Below are 27,147 nucleotides of genomic sequence, written 5' to 3'. Positions count from 1 at the left end.
CCTGTAAGAAATAGCTCAGGGCCAGCTGAAGGTGATGGTGTGTAGATTTCATATGTAGCAGATTTCTTTTAGAAGCACTTCTAGAGTGAGTCCTGATCATTATCAACCATGCTGTTGAGAGCAGAGTGAGCTACCACTGTGAATCCTTGGTAGCACTTCTGTGGTTTTGCACCAAATCAGGTCATTTTTTTTTTTTGTTTTTATACATAGGAACTCCCAGGCATCAGAAAAAAATTAAATAAATCTTTTGATAAAAACCAATACATTTTTAGATGATCTTTTAAGAGTGATAATTACAGAAATGGGTCACAACTGGGATTTTTCATAACAAGCTAAGGAAGAATGAATACTCACAAATGGGGTAAAGGAAAAAGAACAACAAACACTGCCAGGAACAGCCAGGCATCTATCATCATCACTTGGAGATAACAGAAGCAAATGGCATTGGCCATCTTTCTGATATGGGTAGTAGAGAATACAGCCTGGCTTAGGAAGCAACAATGGAAGCAAGAGATTGAGGCAGGATGTCAGAGAGAGGTGTGGAGAGACAGGGTAGCAGATAGGAGATGCTAAGAAAAACAAGGTGTCCCAGAGTGGATATTGGAGACTGATCACTATGAGAGTAAAGTGATGAGGAGAGAAGCAGCTTTGACAATGGCCTTGAAAATAAATGGGATTCTACATGGAAGCAGGTTGTTTTAGACACCCAGGAGCATAGAAGATACAGACATATTCAAATATAGCATAATTAGTAAGCAGTATTTACTGCAGATGTGTGTGTATACACATATGTGTTCTAACTTAGGTGTGTACCCCTTTGTAGTTTGATGTGGGATCTATCAGTGAACAGACTTTACACCTGAAAATTTCCCATTAGAACAGTAATTCTTTAATTTTTAGGAGTACATTGCTAATAATCAAATGCCACTGAGGACTGATAATTTAATCCTGCAGTGAAAATCACTTTATCCCACCAAATTTTAAGAAAGAAATCAACTAAGAAGGAAGGGGATACAAAAGGGATAGTTTTCAATGATAGAGATGAAGAAATGAAGGTAGAGGGAAATGTACACACAGAAATCTAATAAACCAATCCTAGGCTGACAGGCAGCAAGTTCAGCTTGGTGAGCAGCCTCGGAAGTGGGGGCTGGTGTTTATCCCCTGGTGTGTGTGGACAAAAATGAGTGGTTTTCATAACCAGGATGGGCTGGGCCTGCAGCAGGAAAGTGTGGTCACAGCTTTGGGTCAGTTGGCCTCAGTGTTAACCCCAGCCTTGGAGCTCCTGGATGGCAGGTGCAGTGTGTTGTTGATTGTTTCAGTGTTCCTAGCGCAGTGTCCTGCACATGGAGTGTCATCAGTCCTCTAGTATTTATTGAGTGTTAGGAATTGAGGATTACAGAGGTAGAGAACAATGTAGTCTGAAAAAATGGGGATATTCATGTACCCTATTCCTTTTAAGCAACAAGTCATAGAGATCCAGAAATCTCTATCTCTCCAATTCATTGAGGTCAAAGCTGGGGAGACATTACAAAAACACACTTGAGAAGAAGGTGCTGCCAATGGGATCCTGAATCCATTTCAAGGGCCAGGTAGCTCTATCATGTCCCATGGCCATGGACCCTCTGCCTATAACTGTGACAACAGCCTGCCACATTCTCCAGTCATGGCCAATGTTTTATAAATTCATGCCCAAGGTGAAGGGGCCAGATTCATTGGATTGTGAAAGTGTAGAATTGTGCAGAGCACTTCTGGCCTCTGGGGCCAAATAGATGTGCATTTGTACCCTGGCCCCATCTTGTAGCAAGTGTGTGGCCTGAGTGAGTTGTTTAACCTGTCTGAGATTTAGCATTCTCATCTGAGCCTAAGGAAAATAGTCATCTCCCTTGCATGTACATAGTCTAATACCTGGAACTCAGTAAGTGTTAGTCTTTTCTTCCTTCTATCCTATTGTAGACCTAAAGGGGAACTGGAAGAGCCTAAGGTGGGCACAAATGTGTCAGGCATAGAGGATAACTTAAAAACACGTGTCTGCTGTATTTAGCAAATAAATCTATACATCACAGGTGCAGTGGAAGCAAACATGAAATTTGAAACATTTTCTCTTTAAAAACTTCATTTAAAAAATACTGTATTGTTTTCCAATTCCAGATCACCTTTTATTGTTGTTGTTGTTGTTGTTTTGAGATGGAATTTCGCTCTTGTTACCCAGGCTGGAGTGCGATGGCGCGATCTCCACTCACTGCAACCTCCGCCTCCTGCCTCAGCTTCCCGAGTAGCTGGAATTACCGCACCCAGCTAATTTTTGTAGTTTTAGTAGAGACGGAGTTTCACCACATTGGCCAGGCTGGTCTCAAACTCCTGACCTCAGGTGATCCACCTGCCTTGGCCTCCCAAAGTGCTGGGATTACAGATGTGAGCCACTGCACCTGGCCTAGTGATAGTCCTGATCACTAATTTCTGATCAGGAGTAACAACTATAAAATCTATTCACACTCACTTTTAGTCAGTAAGGCATTTAAAGAGCTAATTCAATTACACTTAGGGCAGCGACTCCAGACTTTGGTTTATTCAACAGTAAAAGAAGGGGATTGGAACAAGTTGCCTTGAGAAACAAAACCTAATGCATATATACACATATTTAGAAAACAACATCAGGAGTTTATAGACCTTTTGAAACCAAAGCCACCCTCCCATCCTGGGCCAAGACTCTCTGAACTTATCCATCAGTGAAGATCACTGAGGGTAATTGCTGAGAGAGAGTTAATCAGTGAAGCAACCCCATTAACCTGTCTATAAACCCCAGAGCTCATTCTTGAGCTGCTCCTGCATAGATCTGGTCCTGTTCAACGCACCAAAGATTGACAGCTGAACTGAGAGACCATCACCCACAGACACAACTGGCCACTGGGTGGTGCACAAGTCAGACAGAACTGAATAGTCCTGTGAAGACTTTGGACACTGAACTGACTTTGGAACCAGACTGCAGAATGGAGGGGTGGGAACTTGTGGCTTGAACCTAATCAGGTAGATTGCCTGGCCAAAATGAAAATACCTATCATCTCCATAGGATTTAATTTCATTCAATGATTTTTTTTTTTTTTAGTAAATTTGCAATGTTTTACAGCCTTCCCCAAAATCTAATTCCAAAATATCTCTATCACCCCAACGAGAGACTCCATTCACATTGGCAGTCACATGCACTCCCGGATTTCCCCTCTGCCCAGCCCTTGGCAATCACTAGTCTACTTCCTGTGTCTTTGAGTGTGCCTACTCTGGATATTTCATATAAATGAAATGATATATGAGGTTTTGTGATTGGCACCTTTCATTTAGAAGAATGTTTTCAAGGCTGATTCATGTTGTAGTATGCATTGGTACTTCATTATTTTTTATGCAAAAGTAATATTCTATTGTATGGCTATACCACATTTTTCTTTGAGACAGAGATCTCACTATGTCGCCCAGGCTGGAGTTTAGTGGCTCTTCACAGGCCTGATCACAGCTCCTGCATGGATCAAGGAGCATCACTGCAGCTGCAAACTGCAGCTTCAAACTCTCCAGCTCAAGTGACCCTCCTGCTTCAACCTCCCCAGTAGCTGGGACTACAGGCACGTGTGTCTGTGCCCAATAATACCACATTTTAAAAATCCATCTTCAGTAGATGGAAATTTGGATTGTTTCCACCTTTTACTAATAAAAATAGTACTGCTATAAACATTCATGTATAGGTTTTCTTTTGTTTTTGTTTTTTCTTTTTTTGTAGAGATGGGGGTCTCACTGTGTTGCCCAGGCTGATCTCAAATTCCTGGACTCAAGTGATCCTCCCATCAAAAACTCCCAAAGTGCTGGGATTACAGGCGTGAGCCACCATGCCTGGGCTGTATACAAGTTTTTGTGTAGACATGTTTACATCCAATTAATGAACACGGGATGTCTTTCCATTGATTTAGCTCCTCTTTAATTTCTTTCAACAGTGTTGTGTAGTTTCCAGTCTACAAGTCTTACACGTTTGGGTTAAATTTATTCATAATTATTTTATTATTTTTTATAATATTATAAATGGAATTGTTTACTTAATTTTACTTGAATTGTTCCTTGCTAGTGTATAAGTAGACAACTCATTTTTTTAAATTGACCTTGTATGGTACAATCTCTTTGAACTCATTTATTATCACTGATAGTTTAGGTCTTTTTTTTTTTTTTTTTTGAGGTTTCATTAAGGTTTTCTATACATAAGATCATGTCAAGACACCCTCAGACCACAGGGGGCTGCCAAGAGCCCTGCCGAGTGCAGCTCCAGCGCCCACGTCGCCAAGGATACACAGTGCTGAGGCAGAACGCAAGTTCGTCACAGTGGTTCTCCAACGGCTACACCGCTGTGTCACTGGCTTGTAGGCGCTTTCCTCTTGGAAGTGGCGACTGCTGCCGGGCTGAGCGGTGCTCTCACGCGTCTCAGGAGCCAGGTTGGTGGCGCGATGACGCGCAGCAACGCCGATGTGGAGCCGTACGTCTCCTCCTCGTTGCTGGGCTGCAACCCGTCGCCTCCAGAGGTGAGTGGATCTGGAAGAGACCGACGGCCTCGACCTGGCCGGGCGGCGGCCTCTCGACCTGGCCGGGTGGCGGCCCCGATCCGGCCCGGCGGCGGCCCCGACCCGGCCGGGCGATCGGGCGGCGGCGGCGGCGGGCCCCGACCCGGCCGGGCGATGGGGCGGCGGCGGCGGCGGCCCCGACCCGGCAGGGCGATCGGGCGGCGGCGGCGGCGGCGGCCCCGACCCGGCAGGGCGATCGGGCGGCGGCGGCGGCGGCGGCCCCGACCCGGCCGGGCGATCGGGCGGCGGCGGCGGCGGCGGGCCCCGACCCGGCCGGGCGATCGGGCGGCGGCTGCGGCCCCGACCCGGCCGGGCGATCGGGCGGCGGCGGCGGCGGCGGCGGGCCCCGACCCGGCCGGGCGATCGGGCGGCGGCGGCGGCGGCCCCGACCCGGCAGGGCGATCGGGCGGCGGCGGCGGCGGCGGCCCCGACCCGGCAGGGCGATCGGGCGGCGGCGGCGGCGGCGGCCCCGACCCGGCAGGGCGATCGGGCGGCGGCGGCGGCGGCGGCCCCGACCCGGCAGGGCGATCGGGCGGCGGCGGCGGCGGCGGCGGGCCCCGACCCGGCCGGGCGATCGGGCGGCGGCGGCGGCGGCGGCCCCGACCCGGCAGGGCGATCGGGCGGCGGCGGCGGCCCCGACCCGGCCGGGCGATCGGGCGGCGGCGGCGGCCCCGACCCGGCCGGGCGATCGGGCGGCGGCAGCCTCCATGGTTCAGGCGTCATGGTTCCCGACGGGCGCTGCTCCCTGGCGAGCTCTGTTGAGGCGCCGGCCGGCTAGCGCAGTCCTGTGGGCGGCCTGGCGCTTGCAAGCGCAGGAAGAGTCCTGGGGGGACCGCGGTGGGCGGGAGACTGTTGGCGCCGGCGCTTCCTCTTTCTCCCGGCTTGTTCCCGACGGGAACGTGGCGGGATCGTGGCTCACTGCAGCGTTGACGTCCTGGGCTCAATCCGTCCTCCCACCTTAGCCTCCTGGGTAGCTGAGACTACAGGCATGCCAGCTACAGGCATGCACCACCATGCCCGGCTTTTTTCTTTAATGTAGAGATGGGGTCTTACCATGTTACCCAGGCTGGTCTCCAACTCCTGGGTTCAAGTGATCCTCCCGCCTTGGCCCCAAGTGCTGAGATTACAGGTGTGAGCCACTCTGCTCAGCCCGATTTTTTTTTTTTTTAAACAAGCTTAAAAAAAAAAAAAAAAAAAAGCAACCTTAGAGCCTTTCTGAGATTCTTAGTGGGGACCTTGGCTTCCAAAAGATTAAAAACCACTGGTCTAGACAGAAGTTAGAATGTTCTTTCAACTACATAACTTTTACATTAAATAAAGTGGAGTGGTAGCAAAATTTTGAGGATTGGTTATTATGATCACCTCTCTTACACTTACAGAGTCTTCCCCCCCCCCCAAATTTAAAGTCATTTACATTAGAACCTGGGGATTTCAGCGGAATATGGATTAACTAGTGAGTAACTTTGGAACATGTGAAGCTATTCTGTGAAGTTAGGTTTGAGTGAAATGACAAAACAGGGTGCTTTGGATAGAAGGTAAAGAATGGAGGGAGAAGAGGCAGTGGCTGTGAAGAATATAAAGAGGTTAGTATTCTCCCCCAGTTTGGCAGAGGCTGGCCATCTGTGAACTGCCCATGCTTTCTAGAATGTCTGAGTTTTGGAGTGTGATGATGTGTCTGTATATCATATCTTTCTAGTCTTCCATTGTGCTTTCATTTGTTAGTCTTCTCTTGTTTTGCCATTTTTCTACTCCCTCACATGTGCTTTTGCCCTTCTTAAAAATATTCTTCGTCTGTAATCCGAGCACTTTGGGAGGCCGAGAGACCAGCCTGACCAATATGGTGAAAATCCGTCTCTATTAAAAATACAAAATTAGCCGGGCGTGGTGGCAGCGCCTGTAGTCCCACCTACTCGGTAGGCTGAGACAGGAGAGTTGCTTGAACCCTGGAGGCAGAGGTTGTGGTGAGCAGAGATTGCGCCACTGCACTCCAGCCTGTGTGACAGAGCAAGACTCTGTCTCCAAAAAAGAAAAAAAGAAAAAATATATAATTCTTTCTCTAGTTTTTCTTTTTCCAGATGGCTTCTGTTTAGTTTTTCTATGTTCTGTCAAGTTGGTTTCTTATTCTGCAGCTGATTCCTACTTCTCAAAGGCTACTTGACAGCTCTTATTTTTATTTATTTGTTTTTTAGAATAGGGTCTTGCTGTGTTGCCCAGGCTGCCATCAAATTTTTGGGCATAAATGATCCTCTTACCTCTGTTTCCTGAGTACTTAGGACTACAGGCAGGCACCTTTGACAGCTGTTAGTTGTTTTTTCTGCCCTTTACATCTATACTTCATACTTCTGAGTAACACACGTATATACTTTTGTTATTTTTAATTTCCTTTCTCCCATTTTAGACATTTTCTTTTCTTTTCTTTTCTTTTTGAGACGGAGTCTCGCTCTGTCATCCAGGCTGGAGTGCAGTGGCGCGATCTCGGCTCACTGCAAACTTTGCCTCCCGGGTTCACGCCATTCTCCTGCCCCAGCCTGTAGCTGGGACTATGGGCACCCGCCACAACACCCGGCTAATTTTTTAGTATTTTTAGTAGAGACGGGGTTTCACCGTGTTAGCCAGGATAGTCTCGATCTCCTGACCTCATGATCCGCCCGCCTCAGCCTCCCAAAGTGCCGGAGTTACAGGCGTGAGCCACCGCGCCGGGCCCCATTTTAGACATTCTGTACTGGCTATTATGCTCCTCCAAAACTGTCCTCAGACACTTTGGTTTGCCCCTCATTCTTTCAGTACTGTTATTGCAGTTTTTGTTTAAATGAATATTTAACATTTATATAAATATAAGGTAAATATTTTTGCATTTGAATTGCCCTTGTTGTGCAGTTTTGTTTTTCCTGGATTGAATAATTGCTTTATTTTTTGGTTTGCTTGTATGTTGTGTTACTACTTGCTTACTTAAACTCAGCAATTTACACCCTCAAATGTGGTCAAACTGGTCACATAATCCCATCAGTTGCAGCTTAAAACATTGATTGATTGATTGATTGTCTGTCTACCTGGAATACCCTTACTAACTGACTTCTCCAACCAGGATTGGTTTTTCTTCCTCTTTGCTACACAGCTGTGCTCTTGGGACTTCCCTTTATCATCAGTTTGAGAATTCCCTTCATCTTTTTTCTGAGTTAGACCCTTTGTTTCTTGTATCTCATGTCCTCTTCATTTACTTTGTTTGGGTGTAGCATAGTCTCACTTGCTTTGAGGAAAAGTGGATGAGAGGTTTTTTTGTTTGTTTTTGTTTTGGGACAGAGTCTTGCTCTGTTGCCCAGGCTGGAGTGCAGTGGCATGGTCTCAGCTCACCGCAACCTCCGCCTCCCGGGTTCAAGCAATTCTCCTGCCTCAGCCTCCCGAGTAGCGGGATTACAGGTGTGCACCACCACGCCCGGCTAATTTTTTCTATTTTTAGTAGAGATGGGATTTCACCATACTGTTCAGGCTGGTCTGGAAACTAATGGTATGTCTTTAAAACGTCTTTACTTAATTTGGTTGATCATTTGGTTATCGAATTCTGAGTTTGAAATATTTTTTTTCACAATTTTGAAAGCATTGCTTCATTTTCTAGAAGTTCTGTTGTTAGGAGTCCGATGAGATTCTTGTTCTTGGTAACTTAAAGGTTTTCTGGAAGTGTCCTTTCAATTGGGAAACTCATTTCTTTCAGTTCTGTAGCATTTCTTGTATTATTTCTTTGACCATTTCTTACCCTTTTTTTAATGATGTTTACCTGAAAGCTGGAGTTTCTCTAATTTTTCTCTTATTCTCCTCTTTTGTTTGTTCTGCCTTTTGAGAGATTTCCTTACCCTTATGTTCCCGGGGAAGAAGATTGGGGAACTCATGGTTCAGTATCTAGACTTTTCCTCATTGTCCTGTATAATCACGGCCCTCACCCTTGTTGGGACTCCACAGATTTGGAGCTGATCAGATGGGTTTGTTGAGAACAGCAGCTTTTTTGGAGGATTTTAGGGGGAGGGAGATTCATTTGACTGTGCAAGATGGGTGACAGAGCAAGACTCCGTTTGAATTAAAAAAAAAGAGAAATTTAGAACTGCATAATGAAAAAGTAGGCCACAAACATTAAGTTTTGGACAATTACAATTACATCTCTATCTTACTGTGCAAGATAGCGATGATGTGGCATCTCTTAGGGTCTTACTGTTCCTGTTTTGAGCCCTGCATCAGTTCTTGATATTTGGCAGCTTAAGTGAATTCAGGTATTTGCTTATAGTGACATCTGCTGTCATGTAAAGAAGTACTGCTTGAATCAGATATTGTCCTGTTTACATAACATGGGCTGTGCTCCTTCCTAGCTGTGTATCTTTAAACAAGACATTTACCTGATTGAGCTTCAGTTCCCTTGTAAAGTGAGCAGGTTAGAGGCAAAAGATCATATAGAAGAATAATTTGTAAAGTTGTTTAATTATCTTAAGATTGTCTACTTTAATAACATAGTTGGAAGCAAAGAAGGTAATGGAATTATTTTTCTATTATGTTTTGGCATTGTACCTTGAATCTATTTCTTCATTTTGAAAAGGGGGAACTGGCCGGGCTCGGTGGCTGACGCCTGTAATCCCAGCACTTTGGGAGGCGGAGGAAGTCAGATCACAAGGTTGAGAGATCGACACCATCTTGGCCAACATGGTGAAACCCCATCTCTACTAAAAATACAAAAATTAGCTGGGCATGGTGGCGTTGCCTGTAGTCCCAGCTTGTACCTGGGACACAGAGGTTGCAGTGAGCTGAGATCGAGCCACCGCACTCCAGCCTGGCGACAGAGCAAGACTCCATCTCAAAAAAAAAAAAAAAAAAAAAAGGAAGGGGGGAACAAGCCTTGTTCCTTTATGTGCTGTCCGGACTGTTGTGTATTATTTTTGTTAAGATTGCTATAGTTCTTTTTTTTTTGAGACGGAGTCTTGCTCTGTCGCCAGTGCTGGGATTGCAGGTGTTAGCCTGGCATTGAGCAACGTTTTGTAATTTAAGCATACAAGTCTCTCACCTCCTTGTTTACATTTATTCCCAGGCATTTTTTTCTTTTAGATGCGATTGTAAATGGAATTGCTTTCTTAATTTCCTTTTCTGATTGTTCGTTGCTGGTACAGTAGTCCCTTCTTATCCACGGTATTGCCTTACGTGGTTTTACTTACCTGCGTCACCCGTGGTCCAAAAATATTGAATGGAAGATTATATAAATAAACATTTCATGAGTTTTAAATTGCAAACAGTTCTGAATAACATGATAAAAATCTCACGGCCTCCTGCTCCGTCCTACCCAGGACACGAGTCATCCCTTTGTCCAACATATTCATGCTGTATGTGCTCGCCACCCGCTAGTTACATACTAGCCGTCTCAGTTATCAGATCAGTTGTTGGAGTATTGCAGTGCTTGTGTTCAAGTAACCCTTATTTTATTTAAAATGGCACCAAAGAGCAAGAGTAGCGATGCTGGCAGTTCACATATGCCAGAGAGAAGCCATATAGTGCTTCCTTTAAGTGAAGAGGTGAGTTTTTGACTTAGGAAAGAAAAAAGATCATATACTGGAGTTGCTAAGATCTATGGTAAGAACAAATCTTTTGTCCATGAAATTGTGAAGAAGGAAAAAGAAATTTGTGCTAGTTTTGTTGTGACACCCCAAACTGCAAAAGTTACAGCCACAGTGTGTGATAAGTGCTTAGTTGAGACGGACAAGACATTAAATTTGTGGGTGGAGGACACAAACAGGAAACATGTTTCGATTGATGGCAACCTGGTTTGGTACTATTCATCATTTTGGACATTCACTGGGGTCTTGGAATTTCAAAAATAAGATGTTTGAGTAGCTGTATACTCTTTATCACATGGATGGAACATACTCTGGTTGTATCAGCATTTTTTTTTTTTGGGGGGGGGATGGACTCATTCTGTTGCCCACGCTGGAGTGCAGTGGTGCGATCTTGGCCCACTGCAGCCTCTGCCTCCCGGGTTCAAGAGATTCTTTGCCTCAGCCTCCCAAGCAGCGGGGATTACAGGCGTGTGCCACCATGCCCAGCTAATTTTTGTATTTTTAGTAGAAAGGAGGTTTCTGTATGTTGGCCAGGCTGGTCTCGAACTCTTGGCTTCAAGTGATCCACCTGCCTCAGTCTCCGAAAGTGCTGGGATTACAGGTGTGAGCCACCGCACCCAGCCTGGTGTGCATCAGCATTTTGGACTTTGGAGTTTATGTAACCAAGGAGCCAGGCTGTGGACCTCATTTATTACTTGAAGAATTCAATATTTATTTCTGCCTTTTTGACTCCTTGACTGTAAAATACTGATCTGATCTGTAGAGAGAACAGTACATGGACCAGGGAATCCTCAGTGCCTTAATAGATCCTAAGTACTTACTTATTCTTTCCCATAGAGGCTTACACATGGTAGGAGAAGAGATTTCTGGAATACCTTTGCCCCCCAAAGAAAGCTGGTTTCTTTTGTTTGTTAAGTGAGAGAGTGGTACCACAGGGTTTCCAAGATTTCCAAGGCTGATGAAAATTCTTAACTTCTGTTGTCTGCTTGTCTTTCTTTCTTGAATTTATTTTTTGTATGTTATGTATTTATTATTTAGAGAGAGGATCTCCCTGTGTCACCCAGGCTGGAGTGCAGTGTCACAGTCATAACTCACGGCAGTGTCAACCTCCTGGGCTCAAGTGATTCTCCTTCCTTGGCCTCCTGAGTAGCTAGGAACACAGGCATGCTCCACTATGCCTGGCTATTTTTTTCCCCCTGGAGACAGGATCTTGTTGTGTTGCACAGGCTGGTTTCAAACTCTTGGCCTCAAAGCTAGCCTCCCACCTTGGTCTCTGAAAGTGCTAGAATTAAATAGCATTAAAGTTGTGACCAACTGCACCCAGCTTATTTATGATGATGATGATGATGATGTTTGGGAGATTGGAGTCTCTGTCACCCAGGTTGGAGTGCAATGGCACGATCTCAGCTCACTGCAACCTCTGGCTCACTGCAACCTCCACCTCCTGGGTTCAACTGATTCTCGTGCCTTAGCCTCCCGAGTAGCTGGGATTACAGGCACCCCCCATCATGCCTGGCTAATTTTTCTATTTTTGTAGAGACGGGGTTTCACCATGTTAGCCAGGCTAGTCTCAAACTCCTGACCTCAGGTGATCTGCCCACTTCGGCCTCCCAAAGTGCTGGGATTACAGGCATGAGCCGCTGCACCCAGCTCTATTTTTTGTTTTGTGATAGGAAATTATAAAACATGGAATTATGCTTTTGTCAGGCTTTAAAAAAAACTTTTAAGTGAATGAAAATGGCGTATTTGAACATAAACTTAGGACAGATTTTTACTACTTTTGAAAAAATGTTGGAAAATATTTCTGTATGAAACGTAAAACAACTTTTAATTTTTTTTAGAAGTCAATGAGAGAATTCTATTTTGCAAAGCTGCATTATGAAGCTAAAGAATATGATCTTGCTAAAAAGTAAGTACAAACTGTAACATGTATTCTTTTTTTTAAAATCAATGCCTTTTCTCATTTTCTTCTTTGAAATAGGTAAAAATATGTTCTTAGTAGTTCTTCCTAAGTGTATTCTGGAATAAAGGATTTATCACTCAGACTGATGCTAAGGACCAGCCTAGATTCCATTGAGATTGAAACTGCAATTAGTGTTTTCTGCATGCTGCTGCTTTATACCAAGGGCAAGAAATTGTTTGGCTTAAAACACTTTTTCTAAAAATTGTCTTCTGTTGGAGTAAAAGAGGACCATGCCTATATCTTAATTTGTTTTTGGTTAGATATCTGATACCTTAATCAGATGGAAAATAGCAATGAATAAAAAATTAAACTGTAATTGTAAGGCAGGAGAATAGCTTGTATAAAAGATCTTTAATTGACACAATATGTGATGCTGTAAGGCTCTATCCTAGGGATAAGAAGCTTGGTGATTCTGATTTCCTGACTGGGAGTGGATTAAAGCAGGAAATTAAGAGGGAGGCAGGCTTTTTTTTTTTTTTTTTACGCAGTATCTGTCTCTCTTGCTCAGGCTGGAGTGCAGCAGCTGGCTCCATCTTTGCTCACTGTAACCTCTGCCTTCTGGGCTCAAGAGATCTTCCCACCTCAGCGCCCCAAGTAGCTGGGGATACAGATGCGCACCACCACGTGGACCTGGCTGAGGTTTGCATTTTTTGGTAGAGACAGGTGTCACTATGTTGCCCAGGCTAGTCTTGAACTTCTGAGCACAGCAGTCTGCCTGCCTCGGCCTCCCATAGTGTTGGGACTACAGGTGTGTGTTACTGCTCCCAGCTGGGAGGCAGACTTTTAAAGGCATCCAAAGGAAGTTGGAAATGCTGGTAAGAAAGGAAAATGGTGGTACATAAATTATGTAACTAGCAGCACTGTGACTGTTAACTCTTGTACCTTTTTACTGTGAGACTTTAATCCCTTAGTTTGGGTCTGGCCTAATTTCTCTGATCGTAATACTGTCAAGGAACCTAGAGGATATTTACTTATTTTAGTTGTTACTTGATTTGAGAAATGGAAATTTCCTGCATTTGGTACTGTAATTAGTAATTTTTCTTCTGTTCGATTTTAGCTGGATATAGTACTGTTAGAAATTACTTTCTTGCTTAAAGGGTAAATGTATTTCCCTTTGTTTGGGAAATTGTTGCTGTTTAGTATTTTGCATTATGATAACTTTAAAAATGTTTATTATAATCACTTCTAATTTATTGGCAAAACTGTTAGTGCTTTATTAAAATGTGATCAGGAAGAAAAAGCAATTGATATGTTCATTTATTATGTGTGGATAACACTGGAGAAAAATTTGGTAAATGTGACATTTAATGGTAAAACGAGTATGTGGTCAACTCTATGTACATGTTTTTAAGTATTACCCATTTCTTTCTATGAATACTTTTGAGTTATCTGTATGAATAGTGGTAGTTTTGAGTAACAATATAAACGAGTTTAGTGGTTGCTTTGGTTTAAGATGTATTCTTCGGTTAGCATTTAAAAGTACAGTTCTAAGTTTAATTTACTTTTGTATTATTTTTAAAAAACAGATGCATATGTACTTACATTGATGTGCAACAGTGGGATCCCAGAGCTCACAGATTTCTGGGTCTTCTTTATGAATTGGAAGAAAACACAGAGAAAGCCGTTGAATGTTACAGGGTAAGTTATAGGATTCAAATATAGCCTTTGCATAGCCAAACACATGATGCCCAGATAAATTTATATAAGTAAGTCAAATATATTTTATGAATATCATAAAACAGGCATTGGTATCATAGTACAATTATGTGACACAGCTTGGAACAGATTTAGAATTGTTTAACACCTATAAATTGTAAGTCTAACACGGTCAGAAATGGTGTTCTTTTGTGTTTTTTGTATTCAAATGACACAAATATAATTTTTATTTGATTCATTTCTAGAAAATTCCAAGACACTTTTATTTTAACACCTTTGAAGTAACATGTTTTCTCTAGAAGTAGAATTTTTTAAGGGTTGGAGTGATAATTTTTAACCTTTATCTATAAGTATATAAGTATATATACTCCTACTTACATACATACAATTTATTTACTAATCTTTAATTTCTTTTCTGATATTAGCGTTCAATGGAATTAAACCCAACACAAAAAGATCTTGTGTTGAAGATTGCAGAATTGCTTTGTAAAAATGATGTTACTAATGGAAGAGCAAAATACTGGGTTGAAAGAGCAAGTAAACATTTCCCAGGAAGTCCTGCAATTTATAAACTAAAGGTAAACAAACAAAACATAAAGGGAGAAAACTTAAGACATAACCATTTCTAATATTTGGAGTTTAAATTACTTTTCAATAGCAAACCTTAAGCCCAGGTGTTTGTGTTTCCTTTAACATTTTTCTTTTAAAAAGTGTATTAAAACCTTTCTGAGCATCTACTGTCTTATTAGGCATTGTTATACTTTATAAGTGACATCTCATTTACCCTTCTGGAATAATTAATATTTTAGGGATTTTACAGTTTAGTAGCTGTAAACTAAGTAGAGCTAAGATTTACATTAAGTTCTGTCTGGTATACAATTTTTGCTTCATTAAGTGAAAATTACCTACAGGATGACAATTTAGGGATATTTTAAAGAAGTGTTTTCTAATAACTATTGTCTGAAAGTGGAAGGGATTGTATTTTGAGATAGTAAGGTTTTCAAGCAAAAGATAAAAGGTGGTTTCTCTAGTATATAAGACGTAATTACTAAAAATGGTAGGAAGTTCTTGCTAGTGTGTTGACTGGTCCTGATATTCTTTATAGAGTAAAATATAGTTTACTAAGCAACTGTTCTGGAGAAAATCTACACAAATATGTTTGGCAAACATTTAAAATGTATATTGTAATGTTTTATATATTAATGTATACTTTATTGTGTATGTACAATATAAAATTATAAATGTATATTTGCCTTTAGCTTCCTCCTACCCCCATTATATATGTTTCTGATAGAAATTTAAAGAAATTTAATTTTGAAATAATTATAGAGTTTTTTCACAGGAAGTTGCAAAGATTGCACAGAAAGATCCTATATGCTACTTCATTTTCCCCCAATGCTTATACAGTTTGAGCATTTAAAATCCGAAATCCTAAATGCTCCAAAATCTGAAATTTTTTGAGCGCTGACATGATGCTCAAAGAAATGCTCATTGGAAAATTTTGGATTTCAGATTTTCAGATTTGGGGTGCTCTACCTGCTAAGTATCCTGCAAATATTCCAAAGTCTGAAAAAGTTCAAAATCTGAAATACTTCTGGTCTCAAGCATTTTGGATAAGGGATACTCAATCTGTTTAACCCGACCAAAGCACAATATCAAAATCGGGAATTTTGACATTGGTACAATGTGTATGTATAGTTTTTCTTTCATTTTAACATGTGTAGATTCATACCACCACTGCCGTCAAGATACAGAACTACTCTATTACCACAGAGATCTTCCTCATGCTGCCCCTTTTGTAGTCACGCTATTTACTTCTCTTCACTATGCCTGACCTCTGGCAACCATTAATCTGTTCTCCATCTTTATACTTTGGTGATTTCAAAATGTTATGTAAATGTCATCATGAAATGTGTGACTTTTTTTTTCTTTTTTCATTGTTTTTGAGACAGAGTCTCGCTCTGTTGCCCAGGTTGGAGTTCACTGGCGCAATCTCGGCTGACTGCCACCTCCGCCTCCCAGGTGCAAGCGATTCTCCTGCCTCGGCCTTCCGGGTAGCTGGGACTACAGGCACATTTTACCATGTCCCGCTTATTTTTGTATTTTTAGTAGAAACGGAGTTTCACCATGTTGGCCTGCCTGGTCTCGAACTCCTGACCTCATGTGATCTGCCCACCCCAGCCTCCCAAAGTGCTAGGATTACAGGCGTGAGCCACCGCGGCCAGCCAAGCATGTGACCTTTTGAGGTTGGCTTGTTCAGTCAGCATAATACCATTTGTGATCCATATTAAGTTTTGTATATCCATAGTTGGTTCCTTTACTTTTGAGTAGTATTTCATGGTCCACAATTTAACCATTCAGTTTTTTTATTTTTATTTTTTTGAGACAAGAGTCTTGCTCTGTCACCCATGCTGGAGTGCAGTGGTGCTATCTCGGCTCACTGCAACTTCTGCCTCCCGGGTTCTCAGGTGATCCACCCACTTTGGCCTCCCAGAGTGCTGGGATTACAGGTGTGAGCCACTGTGCCCAGCCTTAACCATTCACTTTTGAGGGGCATTTTGGTTATTTCTAGGTTTTGGCTATTGTTCAACTGCTATGAACAATCATGTACAGATTTTTGAAGCTGAAAAAGCATTGAAGATGCTTCCAAAGATAAATATTACTGATAAGTTTTTCTCCCCAGTAATAAGCAGCTGGATTTTAAATATTAGTCTAAAACGTGAGGTCTAATTGTGCAGATTTCTTTACTCTCTTAGGTGTTATGCCTCAAACATAACTCCCCTATTGGGCGTGGCAATCCAGTTAATCTGGTGTCAGTAGTGTTAAAGAACATATGTAATGGCAGGAGATTCTTTTCTTGCAGTGTAACAAGTTAGATACTTTGAAGCATTCTTTAAAGATTTTCTTTAATAACTTGAAGGCACTGTTACACCTTTCCTGTATCAGATTTTTTTTTTTTTGGAATTGAAATCCATGAGATTTATAACTGTCATGCAAAGTAATTCCATTTCTCCTAAAATTTAAGGCTTGCTAAGGTAAACAGTTTCTGACATTTGTTTAATGAATGAGAGTATTACTGTTGAGAAGGCTTTTTCTCTCAAGTATGAGATAGAACTTTTTAAAAGCACTCATAGTGGTTTTTAAAAAAATGTTTAACATAGAGTCAAAGACTAGGGCTTTTGCAATAGGGAGAGACCAGGGTATCATCCATCTCATCCAGAAGAGGAGAAATTGATAAAGGAGAGAGGGGAATGAAATACAGAGTACTAATGGGCAGCTTGGTCTTGAGAGCTGGGGAAAGACGAGTTTAAGTAGGTAAGGTAAAATGGAATTTATATGTGATAGCATCAGGTTTCTCAGTGAAGGATGAATCTAGGTTATAAGTTGAAAGTGAGGGTCAAAGGAAGGTATGGGGAAGTTGAGGAAATAGTAGGAGGTGTGAAGTGTCAGGGAGTGGAGAAAGTGAGTCTGTTAGTACTAAAATGGTATTTTGTTTTAGGCAGCACCAGTTTGATGGTTGAGATAATGCAAATGAAATCAGTTAGCTTGGGGTTATGATTTCCCAAATCTAAGCACACAGAAACCAGTTGGGAGGGTTCTTCTGAGGAAAAGAGGGAATTAGTTGGAGGGCTCTGTAAGCAAACAGTAATTATGGATATAAGGGATTATAGCATTTTTTGCCTGACAGAAGAAAGTGTGTGTATTTATATGTGTTTACAGGTGTTTAAAACTTGATGATGTTATTGTCTTGAAGGGAACTTGTCATATGGTGGAGAAGTATATTTCTGAAAGTAAGGGTATGTAGGCCCTCAGTGAGGTGGAAGAATAAGAAGGGTGGTATGGTGGTTTCGGTGGTATGACCAAAATGCAGATTTTGAAGACCTGTGTCAGTGGCAAGTGGATGGTTGAGGTTGGAGTAGAGGATAACATCACTGGAGATGAGGTGATTAAGGAACTGAGTAGTCAGCCTGGGCAACACGGCAAGACCCCATCTCTACAGAATGTTAAAAAAAATTAGCCGGGCATGGTGGTGCATGCCTATGGTCCTAGCTTCTTGAGAGGCTGATAGAAGAGCATCGCGAATGAGAAGCGAGTGGCCACTTCCTCTCCTTGTATGTAAGTTCAGAGAGAAAAAGCCATCATGGTAGTGGGGGTTATCCTGAGATGATACTGTCTTCATTTAAGGTCAGGAGGTGATGACAGTGCTTTGAGATGATGATGAAGGTAACAGAACAGTGGGAGGAGAGGGGATGTGGGATTGAGTCAGATTTAAGGAGATACAGAGCAGTTTGAGTATAAGGACCTTGTTGCTGAGGATTGACTGGGGAGGTCTAGGCTTCTGGTGGTGACTCAGACAGACAGGGATGTGTGGCAATAGTCCTGGTAGTCTCTGAAGAGAGTATGAGCTACTGCAGTAATCACAGATGCTTTTCTTCACATACAGTTCTTGAGGCTTAGTTTCTGGGTTGTAAGCAACTCTCAGAAGGGACGAATAAGGTATATAGGATGGTGTTTTTGGTGGCATCATCATAAAACTAGACATAGTGGAATGGTGCTCTTTGGGAGCATGACTTGTTTAAAATTGCACAAGTGTTACTCTAATAATTTTTCTTTTTCCCCTCTAAATAGGAACAGCTTCTAGATTGTGAAGGTGAAGATGGATGGAATAAACTTTTTGACTTGATTCAGTCAGAACTTCATGTAAGACCTGATGACGTCCATGTGAACATCCGGCTAGTGGAGTTGTATCGCTCAAAGAAAAGATTGAAGGATGCTGTGGCCCACTGCCATGAGGCAGAGAGGAACATAGCTTTGCGTTCAAGTTTAGAGTGGAATTCGTGTGTTGTACAGACCCTTAAGGTAGATAAAAGCTACTGGGTCTTTACATTTCTATGTAGGCAATTAGCATACATCTTTTTGTGCTAAAGCAGCAGTGCCCCGCAGGACTTAAATTTCTTTTATTTAGGTAGAACAGTTATAAAATGAAATTTTTACCAGGATCAGCTAAATTTATAATGGGAAAATTGGGGAGATAACTATGATAAATGTATATATTTTTGGTGTTTTCATTTATAAGGTTGATGTAAAAATCAATGTAGTTTCACAAACGTGGTTGGAGTGAGAAAAGGAATTTATAGGCATAAAATGGTTAATTTCTTAACACTTGATTAAGTTTTGTAACTTATTATTCATTCCACAAAATAGGAATATCTGGAGTCTTTACAGAGTTTGGAGTCTGATAAAAGTGACTGGCGAGCAACCAATACAGACTTACTGCTGGCCTATGCTAATCTTATGCTTCTTACGCTTTCCACTAGAGATGTGCAGAAAAGTAGAGAATTACTGGAAAGGTGCGTTGACTTTGAGGAGAATGCTTTAGTATAAATTGCAGTTTTTCTTTTTGCAGTAAGTTCATTGCTCTAAATTTCTTCACTGAATCATTATTTCTATAATGTACCTAGGAGTTATAGTTAATACAGTGAACCACTAGGAGGCAATCTTATTTTTCTTCTTTTACGGGGAAGTTCTAATTGGTTTTATATGACTTTCCTTTTTAGAGAACTCTTATAGTTCAAGCTTGATTAAAATTAGCCTTATGGTTACTCAGTTTTGTCATAGTCAAGCTTAAAATGAATGTTCTAACTGCTATTTCATATTTTATTTTTTTATAATAGTATAATCTTGAGTGAAAAAGTTCATCTGTCATCAGATGGCTAGGTTCACATGTACTAGTATAAGCACTTAGCATCACTGGTATTTCAGAAAATACTGTTTTAGCTAAGAAACAAAATAACTCAACTATGTGATTTACCTTTTTTCCTAAATTTTGATTTTGAAAACCAGTGTCTCCATTTTGAAAATAAATTCCATTGAACAAAAACATCACTTGGATTTGTATAAAGATGTTAGTTTAGAGCAGGGGTTGATTAGAACTTGTGGGCCAAATGTGGCCCCTGCCTAATTTTGTTAATATTTATTGGAATGCAGCATGCCTCTGTTTATGTATTGTCTGTGGCTGCTTACATACTACAAGGTTGGAGTTGAGTGGTTGCAGCAGAGATTGTATGCCTGTAAAGCCAGATTAGTAATCTCCTCCTTTTTGTAGAAAAAGTTTACTGATTGCTAGTTTAGGCTGTCCATTTGTTTGGAAGTTAATTTATTTCCCCATCTGGTATAAGGAAAGAAGTTCATTTCACTGAGTGCATGGAGTAGGTAATTTTCTTGAAAAAGTACATAGTGTCCTAAATTGGTAGGGTAAGAGCAGTATCTAAAAGAACTAACATAACTTTAAGATTATTTTAGAAAACATGTAGGATGTTTTATTTTGTGTTCTTTGTATACTCAAATTTTTTGGTCACAAGTTCCTTTTACATTTTTCTTAAGGACATCAAAGATCTTTGTATGTGGGTTCCTTTTTTTCTTTCTTTCTTTCTTTCTTTCTTTCTTTTTTTTTTTTTTTTTTGAGATGGAGTCTTGCTCTGTCACCAGGCTGGAGTGCAGTGGCACGACCTTGGCTCACTGTAACCTCCGCCTCCCGGGTTCAGGTGATTCTCCTGCCTCAGCCTCCCAAGTAGCTGGGACCACAGGCACACACCACCACGCCCAGCTAATTTTTGTATTTTTAGTAGAGACGGGGTTCAGGATGGTCTCAATCTGTCTTTTTTTTTTTTTTTTTTGGGACTGAGTCTTGCTCTCGCCAGGTTGGCATGCAGTGGTGCAGTCTCGGCTCACTGCAACCTCTGCCTCCTGGGTTCAAGTGATTCTCTTGTCTCTGCCTCCTGAATAGGTGGGACTGCATGTGCCCGACACCACACCTGGCTAATTTTTTGTTTTTTTTTTTTTTTTGAGACAGTCTCGCTCTGTCACCCAACCTGGAGTACAGTGGCACAATCTTGGCTCACTGCAAGCTTCACAATTTCCTCTCAATGCTCTGAATAAGAGCTTATCCTCCTGCCTCAGGTTGTTCCCCACCAGGAAGCCCCAGGAGGGCCCTGAGGACAGCCCTTGGCCCTCAGAGGGGGAGGCTCAGGAGGGGAGATGACCATGGGGATGGAGTCACTCAGGGGAGAATCTGGACCACGAGGGGGTGACTTGGGGGCCTGAGGGGAGGACCCTGAGGAAGATAAAAAGCTGGTGCCACCCTAGGCAGTTTCACAGTGTGGCTTAGGGCTGTGGGTGACAGATGGTTTGTCAGATCAGTTAATCAGGCCTCATGGGCCCTTTGTTACCCCCCTTGTGAACCTCCCAGGTTCACGCCATTCTTCTGCCTCAGCCTCCTGAGTAGCTGGGACTACAGGCGCCCACCACGACGCTCGGCTAATTTTTTGTATTTTTAGTAGAGACAGAGTGTCACCGTGTTAGCCAGGATGGTCTCGATCTCCTGACCTCGTGATCTGCCCTCCTCGGCCTCCCGAAGTGTTGGGATTACAGGCGTGAGCCACCGCGCCCAGCCCACACCTGGCTAATTTTTGTATTTTTAGTAGAAACAGGGTTTCATCATGTTGGCCAGGATGGTCTCGATCTTTTTTTTTTGAGATGGAGTCTCGCTCTGTTGCCCAGGCTGGAGTGCAGTGGCGCCATCTCGGCTCACTGCAAGCTCTGCCTCCAGGGTTCATGCCATTCTCCTGCCTCAGCCTCCCGAGTAGCTGGGCCTACAGGTGCCCGCCACCACACCCAGCTAATTTTTTGTATTTTTAGTAGAGATGGGGTTTCACCGTGTTAGCCAGGATGGTCTTGATATCCTGACTTTGTGATCCGCCTGCCTCAGCCTCCCAAAGTGCTGGGATTACAGGCATGAGCCACCGCGCCCGGCTGGTCTCGATCTCTTGACCTCTTGATCCGTCTACCTTGGCCTCCCAAAGTACTGGAAGGTCTCAATCTCTTAACCTCGTGATCCGCCTGCCTTGGCTTCCAAAATGCTGGGATTGCAGGTCTGAGCCACTGCACCCGGCCGTATGTGGGTTATTTCTGTCAGTGTTTATTACATTAGAAATTAAAACAAATAAAAAATGTAATCCATTAAAAATGTAATAAGCCCTATTGTGTGTTAATAATAGTAGCTTTTTTTTGTTTGTTTTTTGAGACGGAGTTTTGCTCTTGTTGCCCAGGCTAGAGTGCAACAGTGTGGTCTCGGATCACTGCAACCTCTGCTTCCCAGGTTCAAGCGATTCTCCTGCCTCAGCCTCCCAAGTAGCTGGAATTACAGGTGCCCACCACCACGCCTGGCTAATTTTTTGTATTTTTAGTAGAGATGGGGTTTCACCATGTTGGCTAGGCTGGTCTTGAACTCCTGACCTCAGGTGATCCACCCGCCTCGGCCTCCCAAAGTGCTGGAATTACATGTGTGAGCCACCACGCAGGGCCAATAATAGCATTTTTTATGAAAAATAATTATTTCCCAACAGCAAAAAAGTAGTCAGAAAAGTGTCATTGTTTTTGCATTTTTGTAAATCTTTTTAATGTCTCGCTTAATAGAACATAGCTAGATTCTCATTTACTTCCTCTTTCAATCTGTAAAACTATTACATGTCATGAAGCCTCTAGAAAACTCAGCTCAGCGGGGCGCGGTGGCTCAGGCCTGTAATCCCAGCACTTTGGGAGGCTGAGGCGGGTGGATCACGAAGTCAGGAGATCGAGACCATCCCAGCTAACAATGGTGAAACCTTGTCTCTACTAAAAATACAAAAAATTAGCCGGGCATGTTGGTACACGCCTATAGTCCCAGCTGCTCGGGAGGCTGAGGCAGAAGAATCGCTTGAACCTGGGAGTCAGAGGTTGCAGTAAGCCAAGATTGTGCCACTGCACTCCAGCCTTGTGACAGAGTGAGATTCTGTCTCCAAAAACAAAAACGAAAAAACTCAGCTCTACATACATGAGAAAATGAGTATGTAATATATAAATTTTTTTTGGTATTATTGTAAAAGTAATTTTAACTTCATGGATCCCCTGAAGGGGTTTTTGAACACCCTTAGAGATCTTTAGACCTCACTTGCTCTGGTTGCTTTATTGTAAGCCACTTTAAAATCATGCTTCACGTTTAAGTGTTTGCTTTTTGCTTTTACTTTTCTTCCAAAGTGAGGATTTGGAGAAACATTAGGATTTAGAAGAACTAATTTAGAATATAGATTACAAATAGTAGGCCAGGCATAGTGGCTCATGCCTGTAATCCCAGCACATTGGTAAACTGAGGCGGGCGGATCGTGAGGTCAGGAGTTCGAGACCAGCCTGGCCAACATAGTGAAACCCTGTCTCTACTAAAAATATAAAAAAAGTTTAGTGGGGCATGGTGGCAGGTTCCTGTAATCCCAGCTACTCAGGAGGCTGAGTCAGGAGAATCACTTGAACCTGGGAGGTGGAGGTTGCAGTGAGCTTAGATCGTGCCATTGCACTCCAGCCCAGGCGATAGTGAGAGACTCCGTCTCAAAAAAAAAAAAAAAAAGACAATTTATTTAATGCTGTAATGATCTATATAGTAAAAAGAGCAATTGCTGTATTGATACTCAAATACCTGTCAGTTATTTACTTATAATTTGGAAATGGTATGTCTAATTTGAGAAATTACAACTGTTAATTAAATAATGAAATTATATGATCAGGAAGAAACTACAAAATAGTCTCCCAACTTTATCCTGGTTTATTTTGAAATGTGCACCTATAATCACTAATCTTATATTTATCCTGTGATTGGAGGGCTGGAAATAACTGGGAATAAGACGACATTTGAGAGGTTAAGCATGAAGTATAGGAAGTATGCAGGATAAAAATAAGCATTAGATGATTCATAATTTATAACATGGGGAATAAGAATTATTAGAAGTTGAATGTGGAAGATGAAGCTTGAAATAAAATTTTTATTTTGTTTTGAATTAAATGAACCATGATTATTCACAGTGCAGTAAGTGTGTATCATCTGTTTGATATTTTCATATTACAGTTTTGATAGTGCTCTTCAGTCTGCGAAATCTTCTTTGGGTGGAAATGATGAACTGTCAGCTACTTTCTTAGAAATGAAAGGACATTTCTATATGTATGCTGGTTCTCTGCTCTTGAAGATGGGTCAGCATGGTAATAATGTTCAATGGCGAGCTCTTTCTGAGCTGGCTGCATTGTGCTATCTCATAGCATTTCAGGTAAGTCTTCCACTTGTAGGAGCAATTGACATTTCATGGAGTCTTGATGTGTTTTAAATGAAGGTGTGCTCTGGTATGTAATGACAATATGTGAACAAACCTGTGGAATTAAAGTTAAAATGAAATAGTCAATTTGATACAGTGGAAAATAACTAAGCATACACAATACTGGTGAGGCTGGTGAAACAGGGATGTTGAATGCACTCTTGTCGAAAGTCTGCATTGCCATGATTTGTTTGTAGACAAATTTGAAGAGTTTGATCTTTTTACTCTGCCATTTTTGGGAACATGATAAAGATGTAATCTCGTATTATGGGTAAAGCTTGATTCAAAAAGATGTGTTACTTGGACAAAATCCTAATAAGTAGACGTAGGGCAATGGCTTTATAGCCTGTGATAGAAGAATATGATTGCAATTTAACATGTTAATTGAAACACATGTATATAACATTTATGACTGTATTGTGTATATGTAACAGTATATTAATCTTTGAAAACATAAAACCTTTTCTTATTTTTTATTTTTTTATTTTTTTTGAGACCAAGTCTCTCTCTGTCGCCAGGCTGGAGTGCAGTGGCGTGATCTCGGCTCACTGCAGCCTCCACCTCCTGGGTTCAAGTGATTCTCCTGCCTCAGCCTCCCGGGTAGCTGGGACTACAGGCCCGTGCTACCAAGCCCAGCTAATTTTTTGTATTTTTAATAGAGATGGGGTTTCACCATGTTGGCCAGGATGGTCGCAATCTCTTGACCTCTTGATCTACCTGCCTTGGTCTCCCAAAGTGCTGGGATTACAGGCGCGAGGCACTGCGCCTGGCGCGCCTGGCTTTTTTTTTTTTTTTTTTTTTTTTGAGACGCAGTCTTGCTCTGTCGCCCAGGCTGGAGTGCAGTGGCGCGATCTCGGCTCACTGCAAGCTCCACCTCCCGAGTTCACGCCATTTTCCTGCCTCAGCCTCCTGAGTAGCTGGGACTACAGGCACCTGCCACCACGCCTGGCTAATTTTTTTTTGTACTTTTAGTAGAGACGGGGTTTCACCATGGTAGCCAGGATGGTCTCAATCTCCTGACCTAGTCATCCACCTGCCTCGGCCTCCCAAAGTGCTGGGATTTACAGGTGTGAGCCACCATGCCTGGCCTTTTTTTTTTTTTTTTTTTTTTTTTAATGAGCTTGCATAACTTTTGAAAGGAAAAGAAATAAGCAGTCTTCCAAAAAAGCATTAAACCAGGCTTAGAAAAATGATTAATTTTAGAGAAGGATTTTTTGCTTGGGGAGGGGAAAAAAAAGGATTCATTACTTTTAGAGAAGGCCCCTCCTTCTAATATAAATCTTTTTTTCTTTTTGAGACGGAGTTTTGCTCTTGTTGCCCAGGCTGGAGTGCAATGGCGCCATCTGGCTCACTGCAACCTCCGCCTCCCGGGTTCAAGCGATTGTCCTGCTTCAGCCTCCCGAGTAGCTGGGATTACAGGCGCACGCCACCACGCCCATCTAATTTTGTATTTTTAGTAGAGACGAGGTTTCTCCATGTTGGTCAGGCTGGTCTTGAGCTCCTGAACTCAGGTGATCTGCGCGTCTCGGCGTCTTAAAGTGCTGGGATTACAGGCAGTGAGCCAGCATGCCCTGCCTAATATAAATCTTTTTATTTTTATTTGAGACGGAGTCTCGCTCTGTCACCAGGCTGGAGTGCAGTGGCACAATCTCAGCTCACTGCAACCTGTGTCTCCTGGGTTCAAGTGATTCTCCTGCTTCAGCCTGTCACGTATCTGGCATTACAGGCACACACCACCATGCCTGGCTAATTTTTTGTATTTTCTAATAGAGATGGGGTTTCACCATGTTAGCCAGGATGGTCTCGATCTGACCTCGTGATCCGCCCGACTCGGCCTCTCAAAGTGCTGGGATTACAGGCATGAGCCATTGAGCCCGGCCTGTAAATCTTTTAAAAACACTGTTGATAGACAGTTCACATGTTAAGTGCTAATATTTGCTCAGTAGAAACTTGTATGTTCATAAGGAATGGATTAGTGAAAATTAATGGATTTAGTGAGGTTCACTAGGTAATACAAGCATTAAAAGGTTCTTATAGAAATTCTCAAGTAACTGATAGTTCTTATTTTTATTTATTTTATTTTTTTTTGAGATGGAGTCTCACTCTGTCACCCAGGCTGGAGCACAGTGGCACGACCTCGGCTCACTGCAAGCTCCGCCTCCTGGGTTCACGCCATTCTCCTGCCTCAGCCTCCCGAGTAGCTGGGACTACAGGCACCCACCACCAAGCCTGGCTAATTTTTTTGTATTTTCAGTAGAGATGGGGTTTCACAGTGTTAGCCAGGATGGTCTCGATCTCCTGACCTCATGATCCGCCCACCTTGGCCTCCCAAAGTGCTGGCATTACAGGCGTGAGCCACCGCGCCCTGCCAATAGTTCTTATTTTTAATGGAAACTTTAAAATTTATCTGTCTGTGTGTCTATTAGAGTCTTGCTGTGTCACCCAGGCTGGAGTGCAGTTGCGTAATCGTAGCTCACCGTAACATTGAACTGGGCTCGAGCTTCCCAGAGTGCTGGGATTATACGTGTGAGCTACGGCGCACAGCCTAAAATTTTTTGATATGTAGTTTTGGGAGGCAGAGTCTCACTCTTGCTCTGGCTGGAGTGCAGTGGCATGATCATAGCTCACTGCATCCTCGAACTCCTGGGCTCAAGTGATCCTCTCCTGCTTCAGCCTCAGCTCAGTAGCTGGGACTACAGGTGCCTGCCACCATGCCTGGCTACATTGTTAAATTTTTTGTAAAGACAAGGTCTTGCTATGTTTCCCAGGCTGGTTGGTCTTGAACTCCTGGCTTCAAGTGATCCTTCTGCCTTGTCCTCCCAAAGTGCTGAGATTACAGTATGAGCCACCACACCTGACTGTGAACTTTTAATCATAATAAGTTAGTTTCCCTCTTAATCCAGTCACTCAGGTCTCCTTTCCTAGATGACAGCTACTGTTAGGAGTTTCTTGGGTGTTCAGAAATATTTTTTGCATATGCAAATGTGCAATACATTCTTTCTCTGCTTTTAAAAGATATTGTGCCTCAATGTGGGTGTGCTTTACCTATTGCCAGACACCTTGCTTTTCTAAATGTTTCTTCATTGTTCCACTTCAGCACAGAGATACCTACCTCAGTCTTTATTAACTACCACATATTTCTGTAGAATGAATATATAATAGAAACATCTTAGATGCTT

General features: G+C 42.4%; 1 protein-coding gene across 5 annotated transcripts in view; it reads left to right on the top strand.

The window, feature by feature from the left end:
- Positions 1–411: 411 nt before the first annotated feature.
- Positions 412–27,147, top strand: part of LOC129397126 (ranBP2-like and GRIP domain-containing protein 4) — a 68,898-nt gene continuing 42,162 nt past the window's right edge. For 4 of the 5 annotated variants that reach the window (XM_055107536.2, XM_063594710.1, XM_055107537.2 and 1 more), the window contains exons 1-7: positions 412–4,550; positions 12,016–12,083; positions 13,664–13,775; positions 14,219–14,371; positions 18,423–18,653; positions 18,999–19,144; positions 23,728–23,923. In XM_055107536.2, coding sequence (XP_054963511.1) covers positions 4,476–4,550; positions 12,016–12,083; positions 13,664–13,775; positions 14,219–14,371; positions 18,423–18,653; positions 18,999–19,144; positions 23,728–23,923 — 981 coding nt within the window. In that variant the 5' untranslated portion in view covers positions 412–4,475. Of the gene's footprint in view, positions 4,551–12,015; positions 12,084–13,663; positions 13,776–14,218; positions 14,372–18,422; positions 18,654–18,998; positions 19,145–23,727; positions 23,924–27,147 lie in introns of those variants that run through there. The other variant, XM_055107538.2, reaches the window with a different exon arrangement.

Source organism: Pan paniscus, chromosome 12 (genome assembly GCF_029289425.2).
Source record: "Pan paniscus chromosome 12, NHGRI_mPanPan1-v2.0_pri, whole genome shotgun sequence".
Classification (NCBI taxonomy): domain Eukaryota; kingdom Metazoa; phylum Chordata; class Mammalia; order Primates; family Hominidae; genus Pan; species Pan paniscus.
The sequence above is the reverse complement of the archived record's forward strand: the minus strand, read 5'-3'. Positions and strand labels throughout refer to the sequence as shown.